General features: G+C 37.7%; 2 protein-coding genes across 8 annotated transcripts in view; one reads left to right on the top strand and one right to left on the bottom strand.

The window, feature by feature from the left end:
- The first annotated feature begins 121 nt into the window (after window positions 1–121).
- Window positions 122–19,244, top strand: RAB5A (RAB5A, member RAS oncogene family). 2 transcript variants are annotated; one of them, XM_083825105.1, is made up of 6 exons: window positions 122–283; window positions 10,015–10,264; window positions 13,478–13,629; window positions 14,471–14,593; window positions 16,843–16,936; window positions 18,390–19,244. In XM_083825105.1, exons 2-6 carry the CDS (start codon window positions 10,102–10,104, stop codon window positions 18,503–18,505), a joined length of 648 nt encoding a protein of 215 aa, XP_083681231.1. In that variant the 5' UTR covers window positions 122–283; window positions 10,015–10,101; the 3' UTR covers window positions 18,506–19,244. The 2 variants fall into 2 exon arrangements, with proteins under 2 accessions (XP_083681231.1, XP_083681230.1); XM_083825104.1 differs by lacking the exon at window positions 122–283 and adding an exon at window positions 4,151–4,388.
- Window positions 4,398–22,720, bottom strand: part of PP2D1 (protein phosphatase 2C like domain containing 1) — a 28,920-nt gene continuing 10,597 nt past the window's right edge. For 5 of the 6 annotated variants that reach the window (XM_083825096.1, XM_083825092.1, XM_083825095.1 and 2 more), the window contains one exon: window positions 19,119–21,295. In XM_083825096.1, the coding sequence (XP_083681222.1) occupies window positions 20,043–21,295 (1,253 nt within the window). In that variant the 3' untranslated portion in view covers window positions 19,119–20,042. Of the gene's footprint in view, window positions 7,885–19,118; window positions 21,296–22,720 lie in introns of those variants that run through there. The other variant, XM_083825097.1, reaches the window with a different exon arrangement.

Raw genomic sequence — 22,720 nt, 5'->3', positions numbered from 1 at the left:
ACCCGTAATTAATTAACAAACATTACCAGCTGTTGCCATTTTAGTCACAGCTCTAACATTTGTTTGATAAGGATTTTACACGAAGGTGGCTCAATGACTGCTGAACTCCCTGGAACCTGCCCTACAAACACAAGATTGGAGGCCAGTGATGACTGCTTTCTGGTGAGCTGCCTGCCAGACTTTAGGGACACTTGACAACCTGCTCCAACAGTCAGGGACATCAGCAATACATGCCTGTGGTGTGATCGGCTTGCACGTGTGAGAATTGTTTTATCTTCTCCAGGTAACATATGTTATCTTCAGCTCTTATTTAGCTCTAACCATTGCTGGTGCCCCTTTTCATTAATAGAAACCACTAACATAGAATATATACAATCAATTGGGAAATAAGCTTCAGCAAATTCTTAAAATGTTTGGTTCATTTATACTTCCTTCAATCATTTTTGTTGCTACCTTTAAGTTTAGAGTGCTCCTGCCAAGTAATATAGTAATTATTTGTAATTCATTAAGTGAAAGAAAGTGATTGGTTATGTCTTTGCTTGTGACCTGTTATTCTGTCAGGTACTAATCTGTCTTGTAAAGGCTAAATTGTTAGTTGAACAAAACTGCAGGTGTTAGAAATCAGGGACAAATTTGATATGATTGAAAGGAATAATTTGGCACAGGTAAAGCTGCCAGCAGAGGAAAAGCTATTTCTTCTGAGGAAGAGCAGTGTAATATCACAAAAATTATATGGCGGCAAGGGGGGGGAATAAGATAAAGCTGAAGCCAGGACTTGAACTTTTATTGTCTTGTTTGTTGAATTTCTACCTAGCCATTTGCCAGTACTCAAGGTATACCACTTTGTACATTGTTATTTGTGACTTTATTTTAGTGTTTTTCCCCAGTAGGTGGCCGCACTTGCTAATTGAAAGAATCCACTCAGCCCTGCTGGAGTGGGTTGTATCAAAGTCAGAAAAACAGCACCTGGCAATGTGAAAGCAATACTTACTGCAGTAACAAGTCAAGCTTTTTCTGTTTTGTTCCCCTGTGTTTTTCAACAGAGATGAGGATTCCTATGAATCAATTTGAAACCTACTAGCAATATACATGCTTCGCTGAGCTATCTTACCTGATCTTAAAAATGCGCTCACTTGCTAGCCAATTTGTGGAAGACGATGATGCCTCACTGGCTGTTTTCCATAGAGATACAACCAGTTGCCAAAGAAAGCAGGAAAACATTTTTATCTGCAGGAGCTGCTTCTATCGTAAATTATTATAGCAGAGTCTATGCTATAGAAAACTCACTTCTGAAAAGGTAGAGATGAGTACATCCCTTTCACCTCCTACAACTAAAAGAAAAAAATCTTCACTATTAAGTTGAAATAAGTGCATAGATATTTTAATTCCCTGTTAGGAAACACGTATATATATTCCTTAAAATGTGAATAAAATGTGAACCTTGAGGTAACAGAAATGAAACCAAAATAGTTCTAGATGAATATGGAGACAGTTTGCCTTCATATGAAATTAATTCAAGATTCATCCAGGTAGAAGCCAGATTGAGTGCATTCTCAGCATAATATGCTGAGAATTACGAGTAGATACACAGTAGGAGAAAGATGTTCTTAAAAGTGTTTTTTTTTTTACCTGTATTTTCTTAAGTTCATTATGCAGATACAAACTGTGAACTCAAAAATTTATGCATATGTATCCAATAAAAAGGGTGCCCCTTCTGCCTATAATTCTGCTTATTTTAGGAATCAGTGTCATATTCGTTCTTTCATAGATTGAAAGTTAATTGGTGTGTAGGAAGAACACTTGCAGGGTAGGAAAGATCTATAATTTTTAAAGACAAGCTAACAAATTAACAAAAAAATTATACTCCATTTTAGGGAAAAAAAAAAAGATTAAATCTTTCTTGAGTCAAATTAGCTTCAGTGTGAAGATGCCATCTCCTGTGTTAAAAAAAAATCTGATCTCCAGAGAACTGTTTTGAAAGAAAGTTGAAAAATATTCCTTTCTATAGAAGTACTTCTTGATAAATAGTGTTTGTCATCTGAATGTTACCACCATTTTCTGACATCCTATACCCACAGTACAGTGCCATCTTGCACTGGCTGAAACTAAGGAATGGAAACCACATAAAATGTGTATTTTTCTTTATGAAGCAGAAAGAGCCAACGTTCTGCAACACAGTTCTCATTCTGTGGTCCTGATGTAGATGGCCATCACAGTACTCTCTAAGTTCGTAAATTCTTTGAAGTCTCTTAAGATCAGAGAACTTGATGTAAAATGCTTTAAATTTTGTGAAACTCTTGATGGACACTAACTGTGGTGATATCCTTTGCTGTTGTTTGTGGTTACTTTCAGTTTGTTTGTTTTTATTCAACTCATTTACAAATAGAAAATTATGGCTTTTTGTGTGCTGCATACATTCTATATGCTATGATATGACCAAACCAATGGATGATATGATTAAAGAAAATGCACACAAATAGTGATAGAGGAAAGACAGAAAGGAGGATATTGGAATGGATGGATGCATGAGGGGGAAAAAAAATGGAGAAGTGAAACCAATAAGAAAATTCAAACAGAATAAAGAGATTCTGCACATCTTCTAAAGACAACTTCATTTATTATTACACATCTATATTTAAATTTAAATACAAAGAGATTGAACAGAACATATGAAATTCTGTGAGAAATGCTGAAAAATACAGAACCCCATCTGGTGAAATCATGACCTACTAACATAATAGTTTTTTTAACATCATCCAATGCAAAGTTTCACTTTGGTAGTTTAACAACGACATATGACCCCAGATGACATAAAATATGAAGACATGATCACTGGAATGGCTGTCCTGGTGATTTCAGGCCTTTTTTTACATGGCTATTAATACAGACTACAACAGAAGAAACTCATCTTCACTGCTAACGTTCATGGACTCACTGAGCCTGAAATATGGTAAATGAAACTTACTCATTTAATTACTGCTGCATGCTCTCCTGCCTCTAATTCATACATTCACAGTGAATCTCTGCTGTTTTCTGACCAGCTGGCTGACAGCAATTCCTGCTGTCAGTTTCAACCAGCTGTGAATGATTTGGAGTTTCACAGAGGAGGAGAGACTGTAGCTCTGTGTTACAGTCATAGGGTTATCCAGCAGGCACCTGCAGCCACATAAGTATTTGCTCTCTAAATTCTATTTTAGTTCATGTCATTCTAAAGATTTACTGTGTAATATTTTGTTTTCATCCAAAACTGTTTATGTGCATGCTGGGTCTGCCTAGGATGGAAATAACTTTTTCTCATGTGGTTGAACTAAAGTATATTTTAAGAGGACAATAGTATCAAATTTTGATTCAATATTCCAGTGATGGATTATCTAGACAACTTTCATTTAATGATACTTAATCATTGGTACAATTTTTGATAAACTTATTAAATTTCTTATACATTTTTCTTTAGATTTCCTTCAAGATCTCACAGTTGGCCTTTATTAAATGTACTAAATGTGTATTAAATGTACTTGATTGAAGTTGTTGTTTTATTGCTGCTGTTTTGCTTCTAACACAGAAGTCCCATGCGTGGTACCACACCATGCATACCCTTCTCTCTGACAAGGTCAGCAGGTCTTCGCCTCTTCCACTGTGTGGCAAGTTTTCCAGCCATTTTCGCCATCCCTACAGGCCTTCCCTGAATCACCTTCTAACCTTTCAACATTCCTCCTGAGCTAGACACCGAAAAGGCACGCAGGACTGCCGAGGCGCCACACAACGCCCCAGTAGCGCGGAACATGGATGATGCGTGCCCAACGCTGTGTTGAGCAGGGTGTGTCACCCAACATCACCCAACGTGTGCGTGTACTACTAGCAGGGGAGACTTGTCTGCATCGGCACCATGCTCGCTTCAGCTTTAGCACTCGATATTGAGCCTATCTGTGAACTTTATCGGCGAGGGCTCTATTTAGAGGAGCTAAATTCCCTGTTGGGATTAGGCATGCCCTGGGTAGCCGCTGGAGAGCAGGCAGGACCGACGGGTGCCCACCTCCTCAGCGGGGAGGGGGAGAGAAAATGGGGGGGGGGGGGGGGAGACAAGCAGGGAGGGCGGGGCCACGGGACGCGCCGCGAGCCGGAAGCGCACGCGGCGTGCGGGCCGTGACGTGAAGGCGGCGGCGGAAATACGTGTGCGTGTGCGTGCGTGCGGGTGTTTGGGTCGGGGCGCAGGAGGCGGCGGCAGTCGGCGGCGGGCTCTGGGTGAGGCCCGGCTGCGCCCCCGCCCCTCGCCCCCACCGCGGGGCCGCCTCCCCCTGCCCTCCTCGCACCCTCCTCCTCCTTCAGCCCAGCCGGCCGGACAGACAGACAGACAGAGGGACGGGCAGACAGACGCCGTGCGTGGCCGGGTGAGGCGGGGAGGCGGCGGCGGCGGCTGAGGAGGGGCCGGGCTGGGCTGGGCTCGGAGGGTGCCCCCCTGCCGCCGTGAGGAGCCGCGGGGCGGCTGGGCCGCTGAGCCGGGCCTGCGGGCAGCGGAGGCCGCTCTCGCTTCTCGCTGTCTCAAAATGGCGCCCCCGGTTCTCCCACTTCCCCTTATCCCCGTGCCTGGAAGGGAGCCGCGGGGGAGGGGAGGCGGCGGCAGGGCCCCGAGGGGCGGGGAGGGGGCTTCTCGGCTGCGGGTTGTCGCCGGCCGGGCTGCCTGCCAAGGCAGGGTCGCGTCCCGCGAGTCCCTTTTGCGGTGTGCAGGGGGAGGTGGGGTGATGGGGCCCTCGCTTTCCCTTTCGCTTGTGGTTGGAGAAGGGGGCGATGAGTAAGATGGGAAGGAAAAGATAGCACGTCCCCATCCAGGAGACACCGGCGGGCCCGGTGTACGGCGTGTGCTCTGCCTAAGGCTTAGCTGGAACTACAGGTGAAGGCATTCTGCAGGAACACACCTCTGTCCTTATGCGTTTTCAAGGAGAGCTGAATTGTTTAAGGGTTATCAAAATGTTGTTTCAAACAATAGGCCCATAAAAGGCCACTATTCTCTCAACATTTTCCATGGATTTTTTCCTACCTTTGTTTCTTTCATAGCCTGGGGATGGAAGACAGACTGACTTGCTAACTAAACTGAAATTACAGAGCTCTTTCCACATATTATTAAGACCGAATAAAAAGCATGATATCTTCATTTTTTTTTTCCAATTTGGTGGTGATTTCTCAGTGTTGCAGGCAGGATAGATGGCCTGCCTAGGTGGTATTTTTATCTTGTAGTAAGAAATGTCAGTAAAAAGTAGATATTAGCTGAGGTAAGGTGGCTAGGAACAATGATAGGACAGTCATCATTGCTTCTGTTTCCTGTATAATAAACCAGTTTATCACAAAGCAATTAGTACTGTACTTCATTCATATGAGCTGATGAGATGGCTATTACATTTAATTGGAAAGCTATGAATTTCTTGCAGTGACTGCGTTGATTCAGTTCTGTAATTTACTATCTCATTACGTTTCAGTATAAACTGTTTTAAATACAACAAATGTTTAGATAGTGATATGTACAGCTATCTTGAATGGTGCAGTAAGATGCCACATTAATTTTGTCAACCCTGGAAGGGAATAACAGCAAATTTCATTAGTGTGAGTGTTTAATAAATAATTTGATTTAGATACTTCTTTTTAAAACAGTGAAGGTAGTTAGTGTAAAGAAATTATTCAATGGTTGCCACCTCCCTGTTACATGATCTTTCTCTGTTCATGAATTAGAAATTACTACAATATTACTTGTGCTCATGATAAGAAACATTGTTATTTGCTCTGAAATATGAAGTCTTTTCAAGTGGTTGAATGTTTCAGTTTTAAATCTATCATGATTTTTTTCTGGTGGTCTTTGTGTTTGATTATGCACTTAATTGCATTCATTGTAGGAACAGTGTTAGCTGTCTTAATCCCTTTAGTAGGTTGGCTTTTGACACAAGTGTTGTTTTGATACTTCTCTATTAGCTTTCTTGTTGTTTAAAATAGGCACTGATCTGAATGCTTAAATGGCTGTGAATTATTCCATTAAGTTGTGAGTTTGTAGGTATTGGCTAGGACTGATGGAATTCTACTCACAGACTCAAATGTAAGAAATTTTATGGGATGTTCTATGAATATAATTACGATCCTTCTCTCTCTACAATAAATAAAAATCATTAACAAGGAAGGATTACCTAGCAGAATAGAAATTTCTCTTCTAAAAGGATGAGAGCACACAGCATCTGGTAAATTGCTTGGTAGGAGTACTTGGTAACAGAAGTATGTTCCTAATCGTATGCTGTAAACTTTGTTATTTTGGCATTTCATCATGGAGATGCTATCCCAGTGGGGGATATTCAGGAGAAGAGCAGAAGTTCCTACTCACCAGAAGGAGCTATATATTTGTAGTACCCATGACTGCAAAATGGTCCTTGCCTACTAGTATATGATGGAGTTCTCGCATTAAACTCCATACAAGTAAAACAATCTGTTCCATTTCTATTCATATGAGGACATACATTTAAAAACTTTCATAGTATTTTTCTCAGCAGATTCTTACATAAAAGTAACTTCCTTACATCCAGATGTACCGGTTTAAGTCAAACTGTTGTATACTTCTTGTGTAGACGAATGAAAGTGTCGTATGGTTTTCTTTCTTCAGATATTCCAAACACATCAGTTGATTACAAAATTTACTCAGTACACAAAACTGGCAGGGGCAGGGTTGGATGGGGGCAGTTTGGTGGATCTTTTCCTGGAGACTTTGACTGAAGCTAAGAGTAAGAAATAGGTGCAGCTGTTGAGCTCTTGAAGGAAGTGTTCAGAGTTGCCTTGAAAGCAATTTGTCAAAAAATAATTAAATTTGTAGTTTGTGTTTGTAGGGTACTGAAAGTAGCATTCCTGTCTTCTGCGTGGTGCTTTCTTATGCCTCCTAAAGCCAGTATTTTACAGATGACTTAAAGAACTGGAAAATAAGTGTGGCCTGAGGCTTGGAGCATACGTGGGGTCTGTAGTATTGAAGTCTACTTTTACATCCTATTTCCTAGTACATTCAGCACACCAGTCTAAAAAGAAAGGTCAATATCATTCTGTAATGGCTATGTCGCACCTGTGCCATGTCTCTTCAGATTAAGAAAGTATTCCTCATTTTTCATGTTTGTATGATGATTTTGAATTTACTGAACAGTTTCAATATAATTTGAAACTTTTTAAAAGGTGATGACTTCATGCACTCCTATAGAAGATAGTGACTTTTATATATTGAAGTCAGTTGGGTATGCTCTGTCTGATTTTCAGTCTTTTTTTTTTTTTATCCTGAGCTGTTAAAAACTGCATGGTACAACTGTGGTAGGTAGGTTTTATTGTTAATTTACTAGACATATTGATGCACCTATTGAATGAAGAACGTTTGCAGTATGTTTTCAGGACTCAGTGGCCTTGGAAGTAGTGTGATGTCTGTCAGCTTGACAAGTGGATATTTTTGCACAATACCTGAGTGTCCAGAATGATCTCTGGTAAAGGGGGGAGGGGTGTGTGAACTTTGAAGATTTCTGGTTGAACATCCATAAAAATTCAGTATTTGTCTTGACAACTTGTTTCATCTCTAGGTCCTGAAAGAGTTTTGCAAGGGGTAGTAAAAACTGCTTTGTAAGTGTAAGATACATGGTCAGAGTAACTAAGGGCTTTAAGTGACCAGTTGAAATAAATGTGAGTTAAATCAGTCTTGCCTGTTTTGTCATGTCTCCTTTTCTTCCTAATGTGCAAGGCAACAAGCAAAAAAGTCATCAGAGAGAGTAACCAGTGTGGTAGGTTGATTTCCTCACTGTATGTCATCTAGAAATCACTCGCTCCAAAGAGTAACTCAGTCGGTCACTGGATTTATCCCTTATGTCTTATTCAATGCTCCAGAGTCTAGAAAACATGAATTAAGATTAAAGGTTTAAAATTATTTTATGGTTACCTAAACATACTAGAATGCTACAGTGCAAACAGTTGTTTCATTTTAAAACAGAAAAAAACTTAATTGTCTTCATTACTTTTCCAAAGGAAAGGATAAACAAATCACTAACAGGATTCTGGGCTACCTATTTGTTGGCCATGCCTTGCTGCTTCCTGTTGTACGTAATTTAGGAGAGGTTAACTCCTTGTTACTGATCCACTTTTATCCAAGTTGCTCCACAACTTGGAAAAAAAAATCTTGCCTGAGAACCAACACACCAGCTGTGCATGATTTTTTTTAATGCTATAAGGATAAAAGGCCTGATATTGTTTTGCAAATAACTAGATCCATTCCTGTATTCTAAAATATTAAACCAATACTAATTTAGTGACAATTTTAATGTGTAATTATAGAGGTTAATAGTGATGATGGTGGAATATGCAGGGGTTTTTTTGCTTACTATAAAATTTTTCAATGTGGCACACTTCTTCTGTGTGTTTGAGAAAATGTATATCTAAAAGTAGATAGTTGTGCAACCAAAATAAAAACCTGTTGATTTAAGGATATCATAACTGTCAAACAGTTCACAAACTCAAGGCAGACAGGGATGAATACAAAATTGGAATATCCTACCTGGAAGAAGTTAAATTATTTCGAGGTATGGGAAAAGGAACAACGTGACCAAACAGGAACATCTTAAAGATGTTGAAAAATATTTTGTTTTAGGACCTATATTCAAGTTCTGTTTACAGTGATAAACAAAATATCATTTCATTTTAAATGTTATGTTAGTGCAGAAATTATGCTTTGATTTCTTACATAATGCTTGTGAAACTTGGGTGTAAGGGAGTATTTAGTGGAGGATGGGGTTCTGCTAGAGCTGTGAAGCAGTCTATTCTTCAGAACTTGTCCTGAGTTTACAGAAGGAGAATTAGGAAGGAAAATGAAGGCTTATTGTCTGAGGTAGGTGTATAGCAAACTGGAATCCTCGGCTGCCTGATACAGAATTATTTTAGCTGTCCTTGATGTTTTGAAATGGGAAGATAGCTAATCATTAAGGCTACTACTTGGTTCAAAATGTAGTAGCTTTACCATAGCAAAGAAAGAGCAAGACTTTTTTGAAGGTAGTAAATTTGCTTCATTTTGCAATATTAAAACCATTCTCTGCACTGGGAGAATATGCTCCAAACTAACTTGCTTGTATCCTAGACGCTAGAAAAGCTGTATCTTCAACATGTGTATCTAATTCAAATATGTAACCATCTACAGTAGGACAAAGTTGTAGTCCAAGGGGTTTTTAATAAATGAATAAGCTTTTTTTTTCCTGAGAGTTGAGTAACCATCACTTGGGTATTCTTCCTGCAGGCTTGCTTGGAATTTTGTTTTGGGAAGTGAGAAGAAAGGAAATAGAAAATATTATTCCAGTCTTTCATTACGTTAGCATCTACATGTGAAAAGATCTAATCTCCACTATTAAGTGTGTAAAAGCATATGTCTTTGGCTTGGAAGTGAGAACAGCAGAGACTAAAGGCTTCTTTGTCCATGTGAATAAATACTGTGATTTTTTTTTTGAAGAAGTTTACAAGAAGAGCAGATATACTAAGGAATACACTGTTAACACATGTTCTTAACAAAGATCTCTTGTACATATCAATTGGCTAGGATGAAGAAAACAGTTCTGGAAATTTCAGTTTATTACCATTTGATGCGTCTCTGGCTTGCACAAAGTAATCTGGATTTCTTAGTGGTCAAAAGACTAAATTTTTCTACATGTGCAAAGCGTTATGGTTTTACTTCTAAAAGTATATTTTTAACTAGGAAAGGTATTAAAAAGTACAGATCTTGATGTACAAAGCATTATCTAAGGAAATTGCATTTGTTATAAATTATAAATATGAATTGATAAAATGTACTTGCAGAGAACTTGATGCAGTGATTGGGATTTCCATAGTCTCCTCTTTTTTTTTTTTTTGCATTCTTTACTGTTACTGACTTCTGAGTATTGCTTAGCATTAGTAAAATGTTATATGTAATCCTTGGTGCATTTGGTGAATTAGATTTTCCTTGCTTGTTAATACCACTCACTGTCTTTTCATAACCAGGCTGTTACCAGCAGAAGCACCACTGAGATCTGAATCCTGGACTTGCTTTTAAGAACTTGAAACAAAGGACTTCTTTCTAGTTTGGGCATGGCTAATCGAGGAGCAACAAGACCCAATGGGCCAAATGCTGGAAATAAAATTTGCCAATTCAAATTAGTACTTCTAGGAGAGTCTGCAGTTGGTAAATCAAGTTTGGTGCTTCGTTTTGTAAAAGGACAGTTTCATGAGTTTCAAGAAAGTACAATTGGAGGTGAGAATTTACCCTTTTTATTTATTTCACATTGAATTTATATTCTTGGCATTGACAACCTTGAATGCAGTGGCACTTCAAGAATGGGTCATTGACGGGAAGGATCAAATCTGAGCCCTACACCTCTTTATTGAGAACTGTAACTTACCAAGATAAAAACTGTAGTTGGCACAAGGCTGTAGGAAACATGCATGTCAAAGTGGAGAAAGTAAATGTGTGCTTGAACTGCATAGTTCTGAGAAGTGGACTTTAGGATGAATTTTGTTTGTGCGTGGATCTTTTAATCGTGCTGTATGCATTTTTTTCTAAAGGTTCTGGTGGTATTTATGCAGCCTGGCTTTGCTTTTGAATTGGGAGAACTTGCTATCTGTCTACATACACCTTTCTTTGTCATTAATCACAGGATTTAATGTGCTATTTTTACATTTTGTGACATGAAAAAAACCTTGTGCTGACTGTAAGAAGTCAAAAAAAAAAAAGATTTTTTAACTGTGAGCCGTTTTCATTTTTTTTCCCTGTTTTCTTCTGCTAACTTGTATATTGAAGTTGTTTGTGCTTACTGAGCTTCCTTTGATAAATTTAAACATATTCTTAAAATGGCGTAATGGCATACAGATTAAACAAGATATGGATTGGTCAATATTGTCCTGTAGCTCCTGTTGCTGCTTGCATGAATCAGGTTGTTTCACTATAATATTTATGGCAAGCCCTTTCAGTCATCCATGTCTTTACATATGAACAGTTGTCAAAATGTTAAAATCTACAAAACTTACAAAAATGAAGACAAGCTAAATTTCATTACATCACCTTTTTACCCTGTTTCTAGGTGTTAGATGTATTTATTTTGTATATCTGTCAGCATAAATGGAGAACCACTTTTTTCTCCTTTAGCAGTCTTACTAATGCTCAATTTTGTCTTTGTACTTTTTATAATGGTTTGGGGATGGGTGTTAGTGTGAAAGATTTATGTATTATTTCATATATTATGTGGTAGTATAGAGAGCATTCCCAATGATATATTGAAAAGCTAATTCATTGTATCAGCTTTTTTAAAATGAAAAAAAAAAAACCACACTATATTCAGTGAAATTCATTGTTAAAGTCCAGTAATGTTTAATTCATTTAACCTCCTTCTTGTTTTCTCTTGTTTTAGTGTCTTGGTAGAATGAGAGGGAACTCAAATTCTATTTCACTGTTTAAAAGCTATACAAAGATTAAACAAGACTGAACTCCAAGCTCAAATATGTGCACGTTAGTGTAATTTCTATATTAACTTATTCCTCTTCTGCACGAAACAGAAGCAAGGAAATGCTGAAATACAGTTGAGAGATACTAAGTGCAGCAATGTTGGGGTTCAGAAAGTTTTCTATAGAGAAAGCTGTGCAACTGTAGCCTGTATTGGCTTTAGGCACAGTTTTCTTTGTATACAGAAGGGCCTTTTAACAAAGGGAGGCTTACGTGCATTGAGAGTCTGAGTAAGAACTTCTGAAGGAGTGCAGTTCAAGGCAGACATGTTAGACGGTGGTCGTGTTTGATAACTGGACTTCTCTGCTTCAGACTAGTGTAGCGGTGCCTGTTAGCTGCTTAAGACGAAAGTATTGATGTTAATTATCTTGAAAGTCTATCATCCTTAACACAGTTGATTATCAAATAAGTATGGCCTTGCAATATAGAAGAAAGATACCTTGTTTGCTGAAATTAATTGACACTTTTGTGGTGGTTGAAAGCTTCCTTTCAACAAAAGCAAGAGGGTGGCCCAGAATAAAACCGGTGTTTTAATTCTCTTCCTGAATACATCCCTTCATTTGTGGAGTGTAAGTACGTTCTTATGTTGAAAAGAATACCTCTAAGAACGTCAAATTTCACTCATTTAGCATTCCTGTCTCTGCCTTGGAGAAATATAACATTCAGCTGGTTGAGGAGGAAACCCTTAGTATGGTGCAGTGTGTTTTGGTTGTGGTTTTTTGGTCTGTCTTCTGGTTCTAGGCTGCTTGGGAAGCTACCAAGAGGAGCCTGTTTTACCAGTGCTTGGATATTTAGCCCTTAGAAACTTAGTGATTTAACATCGGAACATCAAAGCCTTTCCCTTCTCCAACCAGCTTGCTCATCTCCAATGGATGCTAATGCCCCTGAAGCGGGAACATCTGACCACTGACTTGTCAGCTTCTCCTATGGTAGTTAGTGTCCTTTGTGAAGCAAGAGTGACTTGCTTTTGTTTTATTGTAACAAGTTGAGTCAAAAGTTACAGCAGTTCAGGAGTGATTCATAGGCTACAATGGCTTGGAGTGCTTGGGACAGGCTAACATCTGTTGGTCCGTGCCACTTCAGGCATTTGGTTTAAACTGGCTGCACTCTGTGAGTATGGTTAGTGATGAATCCCCCACTTCTGCCAACTAGGGGGCTTCCCTTAGCATTTCATTGAGATACTAGCTTAATTTCGTTAATGTGGTTTCTGTAGCATGTATGTATTCACCCTTGTATTTGTAATATGTAACTGTAATCTGAATGGAAAATACTGCTAGGAGTAACTGCTTGAAGACTTGGTATCCATTACGTACTGTTTTCTGTAAATAGAAGACCATTATTTAGGGGCAATGACAGATCCAGGTTTTAGGTATGCAAATATTCAGCTGTAGTGGCAATGGATATAAGTTTCCCTGAAACTGAAGGCTGTGAAAATTGTGCTTTGAAAGTAGTTCTTGAGATGGCTTGGTGAAAAATACACCTGTATGGCTGCTTTACGAACAAGGACTTCTCAGAAGTGATTTGTTTCCACAATCATTAGCAAAGGTGGAGTTGTCAGAGCTGCAAATCAAGGCTTTAACATGCTATTCAAATAATCTAAATGGAGTGTAGACTGTAAATATCTGAGCTGTTGGAGTATATCATGAAGGAGTGCTGTCTGTTGTATCAAGATGAAGTGTATCTAGAAGATATGAGAGAAGTCGTGGTTACTCATATTCAGTATTAGAAAAAAAAATCTTTCGAATTATTGCTTTCTTATGTCTTTAATATGAAGAAAGGCTGGCTGATTAAGGAACTGTTCTCTGTTGATCAGTTCCAATCTACCAGCTTCAGACCTATTATATTTTAATAATACGCTTGAACTGTCAAGGAAATCATGCCTGATGTATCTCTGTGAGTAATATAATTTTATATGATCATGTAGATAGAAGCAGATTTATGGCTTCAGCACCTCTATCTTTTTTGTAGCTGCTTTTCTAACACAGACTGTGTGTCTTGATGATACAACGGTAAAATTTGAAATTTGGGATACAGCTGGGCAAGAGCGGTATCACAGTTTAGCACCCATGTACTACAGAGGAGCACAAGCAGCTATAGTTGTATACGACATTACAAATGAGGTAAGTACAATATAAAGAGGTACAAGAGGGATTTGGAAGTTTAGTGCTCTTGAGTTTCTTTCCTTGTTTGTTTTTTTTTAACTGACTTGTCTGTATCAGTTGATCATGTAATGTTAAATTGTGCCTGGAAATTTTTCTTGCCAAAAGACCATTTCTAGCATTTTTACATTAAAAAAAAAAAAAAACCTTGCAGAGGTTTTTCAAACCCACTTTTACATCATTTCATCTGACTCGAACTGTTACCCTCACCACACTGCTAGTGACAATTTATTTGTGAAAGAAGTTTTAATATATTATTCTGGCAAGTAATATGTAAGGATTGGGAAGGCAGCACAAACCATTGAGACCATAACCTCACATTACTTGATTTCTTTTTATCTGAACTTAAATCAGATATGCTTCATTTGCTTTTGGTAAAATGAGACTTAAAAAAACGAAACCCTCAAAAACCTGGCATCCTGTTATTGTAGGAGCCAGTTCTTATTAGTTAGAAAATGTTTGAGACTCTTCAAATATATTCATAAACTTGAATCTTTCAGAGGAGAAATTAAAATTCCTATTTTCTCGCTTAACTAGTTCTTTCCTTACTTGGGCTACATAAATCTTTACTTACTTTTTCAGCATTGTCCCATCTAAGCATATTTGAGAACTAAGCTAGGAGTGTATTTTTTTTTTTTTTTTAAATGTGACTGTTGGTAAATTGGAGTTTGCCTATTTGGACAAAGGTAGCAGCCTTGCATCAATTGGCATTTCGCTGGAAGTAGAGATAACAGGTTAGGATAACGGGTGAGTACAAAAGGATGGTAATACTCAAGCTACATCATTTTGCAATCATTTACAGGAGTCCTTTGCCAGAGCAAAAAATTGGGTCAAGGAACTTCAGCGACAAGCAAGTCCTAACATTGTAATAGCTTTAGCAGGAAACAAAGCTGATCTAGCTAACAAAAGAGCTGTGGATTTTCAGGTATGTACATAACTTCTGTTTATAGAAATAGCATTTTGTTGGAGTGGAAAGTAAATAAGCCTACTGAGGAGCTTATTTGCATAGGCTAGCTAGTTGTTACAGAGGCCATGCTGTTAAATATAAGCGTCAGCTGAGACTAATTGAATTCTACATGCTATTGAAAAGTCTATTTCTGTACAAGTGATATGTACCAATAGACTTCTTTTGAATAAGTAAAGTTTGATTTTGAGGAATAACTAATTTATCTGTGTATCTTTAAAGGCTAGTTGAATTTCTATTCTCCTGCCTTCTATCCAAAATTACCAGTAACTAGAGTGTCAATGGATGAGATAGTTTAGGAACAAACTCTATATGCAAACCAATTCTCTCTGCCTTGTCAGCAGGGGAATTTTGATTATTGTATGATACAAAGGTGATTGACACACTTAACTTGTTTAGGGCATATTGTTGAAGCAGTGTTTCAACTTCTAATTGTGCTTTTCATGGTATTCTTTTTTGTTATAGCTGATATACCTGTGCGCTCTCTTCCATATTTGTTTTCTAAAAAGTTTAACCAAGTCATCAGAAAACGGCTTGCAGAGCAAATAAAAACTCACTAGAGATGTTCTGGTTTATTCATGACTGATTGAATTTGAATCAATTTTCTTTGAATCATTTTTTTTTTTTGAATCAATTTTCTTAAGATCATATTTATTATTCATTAATTCTCTTACTGTTTTAATCCTTATTTGGTGTCATTGTGTGAGATACTGCTGTGTACAGTAATGAATCCTTTCATAACTTTAGAATTATTATTAACAAACATTAGCAGCAATTTTAGGTGTTTTTTGGCCAGAGTTTAACATCTAGATTCTTCTAATTTTATACTTCCATGTCAATTGTACCATAAAACTAAATCATGGAAAAATTTGGTGAAAAATTGTGGTATGTAACAAATCATATATGTGTACAGTCCAAAAAAGTAATCAAATTTAGTTACCAACATAGAACTACCTTTACTGTTTTTTATTCTTAAAGTTGCATTCTTAATGTTTTTCGAATGTTAGTTTTTTTGTTAACATGGATTCATCGTCTTCTCATGGGCTTGATAACATTTTCTCACTGTACGACACAATGCAGATTTCTAGGTATTGGTCAATGTGTTACTTCAGATACAGCTACGTGGGTCTTAGCAGATGTTACTTAATTGAATATAGAAGCCTGCAGATGTTTTTTTCTTTTTTCTTCATAGGTATTCTAGTTTGGCTTTTTACAGACTTCCTGATGAATTCAAAGGCAATTACATAATCATAAGACACTAGGGATTCATAGTTGAACTGGCTAACAGGAAGTGGCAAAAATAGGGAACTGAAATACAGAGTGAGTAGATGAAAATCAGACTAGAGAAAGAGATAACATGGCAAGACACTTGACATTCCTAACTTGTTTTATTATAGTGAATTTCTGTCAGGTTAATGAAACTGTTCTGATCAATCTGCCTTGGCTGAAAGATTCAAGGTGCTTCAGAAACTGCGTTCTTTCTAGGGGTGATAATAGACTTCTTGACATTTGATGGCCCTTCCTAGAGCGTATTCATTCTTGCTATCACTGTCTTCAAGCTAGTGTCTTGAATCAGAGCTGTCTTTTTAATAAATACTTTACTTTAAATAAATACTTCAAATAAATACTTCCATTATTATGTTTTGCGGTAGGTTTAGTCTGGGATATTTTTAAGACAAGTAGGGTTTTTTAAGATTGCATTTCTGAATGCTTAATTGTTTGATGGAGTCGTAACTTCTTCGTAGCTAACGAATAAATTGTCATGAGTGTTTCAACAAACCTTTCAAAACGGAATAGAAATTGTCCCTTATTAGAAGTAACAGTACAGTGTGTAGTAACTGAGTTTTGTTTTTTTAATTAACTAATGCATTCTTATGCATTCTTTCTACATCCACCGATAAGGAAGTTGTGGTGAGCTGGGGGTCAGCCTTTTCTCGAAAATAACTAGTGGTAGGACAAGAGGGAATGTACTTAAGCTGCACTGGGGGAGGAGGGATGTGAAGGCTGGAAATTAAGATAAATTTCTTCTCAGAGAGGTTAGGCATTGGAACAGGCTTCCCAGGGAGGTGGTGGTGTCACCGTCCCTTGGCGTGTTTAAAGAAAGGAACATGGTTTAGTGGGTAATATTGGTGGCAGGGGGACAGTTGGATCAGGATCTTGGAGGTCTTTTCCAAACTTAATAATTCTATGATTCTTATTTTATCTTTCAGGAAGCACAGGCTTATGCAGATGACAACAGTTTATTGTTCATGGAGACATCTGCCAAAACATCTATGAACGTAAATGAAATATTTATGGCAATTGGTGAGTTTATGAACACACTTGAGAATTTAAGGGAATTGTTTTCTTGAGATTTGTATCATCACAAGCTCCTTCAGTCTTCCATGTAAATCATTTTTCTTTGTGTTACTGAAGTTTCCTTAGTCCCCTTCAGCTCCTTCATGATGCTGATAAGTCAGAAAAATTTACTTGAAGCACGTTCGCAGAGGTCTTCTGTCAAGCACCTAAACGTTTGGATTAACTTGTAATAGCTAAGCAAGGTTACATTAATTTTAATTCTGTTAGCAAGTTTCGTATAACTGTCTTAGTTGCTATTACAGACAAAAAAGAAAGCCAAATATGCCTTTCTCATGGTATACTTAACCACTGAAAGTTTCAAATACTTTGTCTTAATCATAAAATGTACCTAGGATTTGTTTATCAAATTAGTATAAGAATGTGAGAGCAAATACATAAATGTACCTCTTAATGTTACATTTTTTGCAGCAGGTTGCATACTGCCTTGGGAAGGTGTGGAACTTAGAATAACATACCTCTTATGAGACAATGATAATTGAATCTGGAAGCTAGAATCTAATGCTGCAGTGTTGTGAAGGCATTTTTCTACTGATGCCATGTCTGCATACTGTTTCTGCAGATTAACGTCACATGAACTCTTGGGTTCTGTTAACTGAGTTTATCTCATTTGATGTGCTAATTTTCTTACTGCTGCCTGTTCTTATAGTTGTATTTCATTCCTTTTAGGAAAAAGTTGTTCTTTGAAAAGCTGGCCGCAGCCAAATTGTAGAACAGGGATGGTGATTGGGTCCTGATAACATGGGCAAAACAGCCCCATTTAAGTCCTCTTAAGTAGAACTTACCTTTCTGTCAGAAAATTGCTAGAAAGACCTGCTGCTTATAAGGGTAGCGCTTGTCAGCAATATTTTTCATGACTGACTGGGAAGGTGCACTTGAGCTACAAGGACAGAAAAGAAGTTGGCACAGTCAACTGACTCCTAAGAACAGAAGATAGGGTACAGCTTGGGGGGGGGGGTCAGGGGAAGGGGGAACACAACTTGGTTTAGTGCTGAGGACTACTTATGTTGTAAGCAATACTTACTCTGTCTAGTTAGCTGGGCAGTAGGTTGACCAATTTCTGTCTGTTTTATCCCTTCTCAGTCTTCCTGTATCTTTCAGCCCTAACATCCTGATCTTAAAGCAAGAGCCATCGTTTACTGGCATAGCATACCTGGGCAAATATTTTTTACTGCTCAAGGTACTAAAGCATTTCACTTCTAAATATCAGATAAGGTAGCTAATCATTAAGAAGTTAAGTGTCTTAACTTCTTTTATTACCAAAACGCTGAATCAAATCAGATTTTATAGTGATTATATTGACATGCTTATAGAGTAATAAAGTGCTGACTATTCGTGTACTCAAATGATTTAACATCAGAACAATCTCAGCTTTACCTATTATTTCTTGTTGATTTTATAGCAAAAAAATTGCCAAAGAATGAACCACAGAGTACAGGAGCCAACTCTGCCAGAGGAAGAGGAGTAGACCTTACTGAACCCACACAACAACCCAAGAGTCAATGTTGTAGTAACTAAAACATCAATTGCTTTAAACTGTTCTGAATATTCTTCTGCTTCCTAACTGTTAATAACCATGGAATTGGAGTGCTTAACCTGGCCCAATACAGCTTCCAAACAGTGAAGAGACTTACAATAATAGTCAAGTTTATGATACAGAATTTTCTTTTGACCTAAAATTTTAACATGCATGTATCCGCCACTGTCTGTAATGTTTCAGCAGTAGAGGAGTGATGGAAGCGGAATAAACTTCCTTCAGTTGAATGGTTTTAAAAATCACTCACCATTAGGGATATAGAAGAACTACTTTCGATGGACCTAATTGGCCAGTTCCTGTAGCTTCAATACTGATTGCTGTTAAAATGAATAGAATTTGAACTTTTCATAATTCTCAATTGTGCTTTAAAACAGTTTTAGAAACAGGATCTAAAAATTAAACTTATTCACAGTATTGATGCAACCAGTTGTTTCTGCAGGTATCTACTGTTTAGTTATACATTCCATAGTTTAATAATTTAATTACAAATACTTGCATTAACAATTTTAAGAACCCTATGCTTGCAGGAAAGTGGAGTTTTAGTTGGTACACTGTAAATTATATCAAACCAGTTGTCTGAAGAGGATAGTGATAAATCAAGTTTAACTTCATTTCTAATCTGTTCAGAAGGTACACACCAGTAAATTCAACTTCACAACATAGGATTTTTTTTCCTTTGCAAACTGTAAAGAGCTCTTCAAGTAAAACCACAACAAACTTGGTGTCTGTGACTTCTTTCTTGTTTTTGATCATTGCTGGCCATTACAGTTTGTTTTTCCCCTAAGGAAAAAAATAGTGCACTAACAATTATGGACATCCAACTTGATTTTGAATTTGGATATTAATGTACTGTAAATAGGTACTCTGCATTGTAGTCTACATTTGTTTAATACTTTCTGTAATATTTAAGAGTTGCTTAAAGGTATACAGAATGTACAGTTACTTAAAGCTAACTTTTTTTCCTCTCTAATCAAAGGGGGTTCTAAGTTCTTCCTTTACGGCTAGAACAGTAATAAATGATGCTCCTGTATCTGTAACATAAGTACTGCTCTCTGTCAGTAATGAACTTTGCAACTTTGTTTTCCAAAGTACATTTTATTTTGATCTGTCCAGTATATTGCACTAATTCTTTTAGTTATTTTCATTATATGAAATCTACCAAGTGTGTCAGAAGAGATGAATTAGTCTATTTAAATGTTGAACTGATAGCAGAAACTTGTGCAGATTTTAAATTTGCAGTAATCTGGGTTTAGCAAGGAAAATGACAGTTCACCAGTGTTTAGTTTTATATTGAGGTGCTCAGGTTTGAATAAAGTGGTTAAAAAAAAAAAGATTTGTGATTACTCTTTTTTACTGTGAATTTCAGAAGCTTTTATTGCATTTGTACAGTTTGAGAGAAGATGTATGATTAACTCCCCTGGTCAGCAGTTAAGATGACTTTGTGTAACTTCATGGCTCAGCTAAATGTAAGCTTGTGCTGTATGTACTGTGGAACTCCACTTACCATATGATAAATCTTCAAATGTTGAGGTAGGTAGGTATCTTATCGCATCCATTTAGAAGTACAATCAGAACAGTAATGTTATCTCTTGAACCTGCAGCTAATGCAGTCTTTACCAGTTGTTCACTGATGTAGCTTGCTGCTCTCTCATAGAGCCTCTCAGAGGTGACCCAGCCTCTTCCTGCAGCTTGTGATTCACAGTCAGACAGATACATTTTTGTGTCTTGTTCAAAATCTGTTGGTGCTTTACAATCCACTGGCAATGCGGTCTTTAACAGTTGCTGGCTAGTGTAACTTGCAGGTTTGTCACAGAGTATCTTGGAGTCCATTTTTTCTGCCAGGTGTGGGTCTGAGTCATAATTAGATATGTATGCTTCTGTATCTTTCTGAGGCTGTTTCATGTTTGTAGATCCTATTGTAAGTGCATTCTTTTGCAGCTGTTTATGGATGTGACTTGGATTGGTTGCACAGAAAGTGTCAGTGTCTGTTTCTTCTTGAGCTGTAGTATGTGAATGTGGCTGAAAACTGTTACATAGACAAATTTTTCTGTCCTCTGACTGTGTCAGTTCTTCAGGGTCACCTTGTGCGCTAATATCGGACTGTTTTGTCCCTCTGTTCTGTGGACCTATTTCATCATTACTGAAGAGAGACAGCTCTGGATCAGCTTGGTTTTTGTGGTCATCGGTTTCTTTAGGAACTTTGCCTTCACTTTGCAAATAGTTACTCCTAGAACATCTTGGCTTGCTTTGTGTGAAGTTGCCTTTTGACCTGCTGAGAAAAATGTCTTGATTGGAGTACAGCGTCTCTGTTCCATCTTGCAGACCATTAGTGGCCTCTGAACCATTTAAGTCCTCTTCAGAGAGGGTCATCAAATACTGACACTTATACAGAGAGGCCCTGTTTCGGTGAACATATTCATACATTCTCAAATAATGAGTGAATGTTGTTAGTGTTAATGCACATACTTGATTATAATCCAAAACCTCCCAAAGCCCATTAGAAGCTAAAACAAGAAATTGGCAAGAATTATCGATAGGGACAGAGATGCTATGAGGTACAGGTATAACAGATTTTTTCAGTACTGGATCTCCATGATGTCCAAGACCCCTTGTAGTTCTGAGGTGACCCTCTACTAATCCATCTGGTTCATTAGTGCTGATGTTTCCACCGTTCTGAAGTATGCGTTTTCTCTCACATACATTAGACGTGCTGTGCTCTTCTGAGAGGCAATAACTCTTGCCATTTTTACATAAAACTGCATGTACATTCCCTAAAAGTGAAATAAATACTTTGAGTTATAGTGCACTGGTTTTTTGGTGCTATTACATCAGTGATTAGTATTTTGCTAAGGACTGGGGGAGAGAGGAAAAATAGAAGCTGAGATTGCTACCTGTGATAGTAAAAATAGAACGATATGACCATCAATCCAGTTCCATTTTACAGCAAGGTTTTCTATGGTGTCTTTCTCCCAGTATCCATAAGACTATACCAGATTCTTGTTCTTCTGACTACAGCTAACCTTCTGTGAGGAATCTGACATTTCATTCAGCCTGAAGTACAGTCTGATGGAAATGTTATACCTTGACTAGTGTTTAAGCAAGGGTACATATGGATGATGTCTAGTGCTCTTTCTCAAATACTCTTCTAGGAGAGTGTGCTCTCTATTACATCTGAACTAACCCATCAAAAAGCTTCAGGTTCAGACTACATTTAGCAATACATAGTTTCTAGTACCTGAAAAATAATTTGGATGTTATTTAGGATTTACAGTTTACTAACATGCCTTAAATGTATTCCTTGCATAGGGAACCCAAGGGAGCAGGAGTTCTTGCAGTCTTTTTAGACTAATTTCTTTCCTTTAGTAGGAATAGGTACTTTACCTTTCCCTCAACACTCCTGAAATCCAAAGGGTATGAGTGGGAAAAAGTGTTGCAAATCACAACACTGCAGGTGACTAGCCTCGTCAGTCTTGAATGGAGACCATAAAGGAAAGCATCTCTGAAAGGCAGTATTTGAGATCCCCTGTGGCTTCACTGGGAGGAGACTATTTTTGTATTGGAGAATCTGTTGGTCTGTTCCCATGTGTTAGCAAAAGTGTTGTGTTAAAGAGAACTTGGGTGGGATGGCTGCATTGCAGATGCAAAGCTGGCTACAGTGTGTTCATTTGTATTGCATAATTAATATTTTCTGACTAGAGCAGGGCACAGATTTACTTTGAAAAGTGATTGTAAGTAGGCAGTGCTTATATAGTTGTATTCCTTGGGAAGTATTGGCATTATCTAGTGTAGGGGACAGCTCCAAGTATAGTCCATGTGAAGGCATATTTCTCTAGAAGGTTATTCAGACTATCAAACTGAAGAACACATCTTTTTTTATTGATTATATAATGTAAATATCTTAAGTTATCTGCAGTATGAATGTATTCTTGCTCCCTCCCACTTAGTCTGATTTCCATGGAGAGCGAGTTGATTGTCTAAAACTTCCTTTGATCCCTCAGAGTAAGACCCCCAACTGAAACCCTAACAAAGGGCATAATATAATCCATGTGAAACATTTTGCAAGGAAGAGTAAAATCTAGTTTGCTTTTGGATGATGCAAGTTCATCTGCAAACCAGAGACAGGGCAGAAAAGTCAACAAGAACCAGCTGACCTATTTACATGGTATGAAATAAAGCAGTGCTGCCATCTCCTGCTC

Source organism: Anser anser (assembly GCF_964211835.1).
Source record: "Anser anser genome assembly, chromosome: 2".
Lineage (NCBI taxonomy): Eukaryota > Metazoa > Chordata > Aves > Anseriformes > Anatidae > Anser > Anser anser.
The sequence above is the reverse complement of the archived record's forward strand: the minus strand, read 5'-3'. Positions and strand labels throughout refer to the sequence as shown.

Bases quoted from the DNA above. Each gene is read 5' to 3' on its own strand.
- RAB5A (XM_083825105.1), top strand. From the start codon at position 10,102: ATGGCTAATCGAGGAGCAACAAGACCCAATGGGCCAAATGCTGGAAAT. The intron at 10,265-13,477 runs GTGAGAATTTAC...TCTTTTTTGTAG, and splicing joins TCAAGAAAGTACAATTGGAG to CTGCTTTTCTAACACAGACT. The intron at 13,630-14,470 runs GTAAGTACAATA...AATCATTTACAG, and splicing joins TATACGACATTACAAATGAG to GAGTCCTTTGCCAGAGCAAA.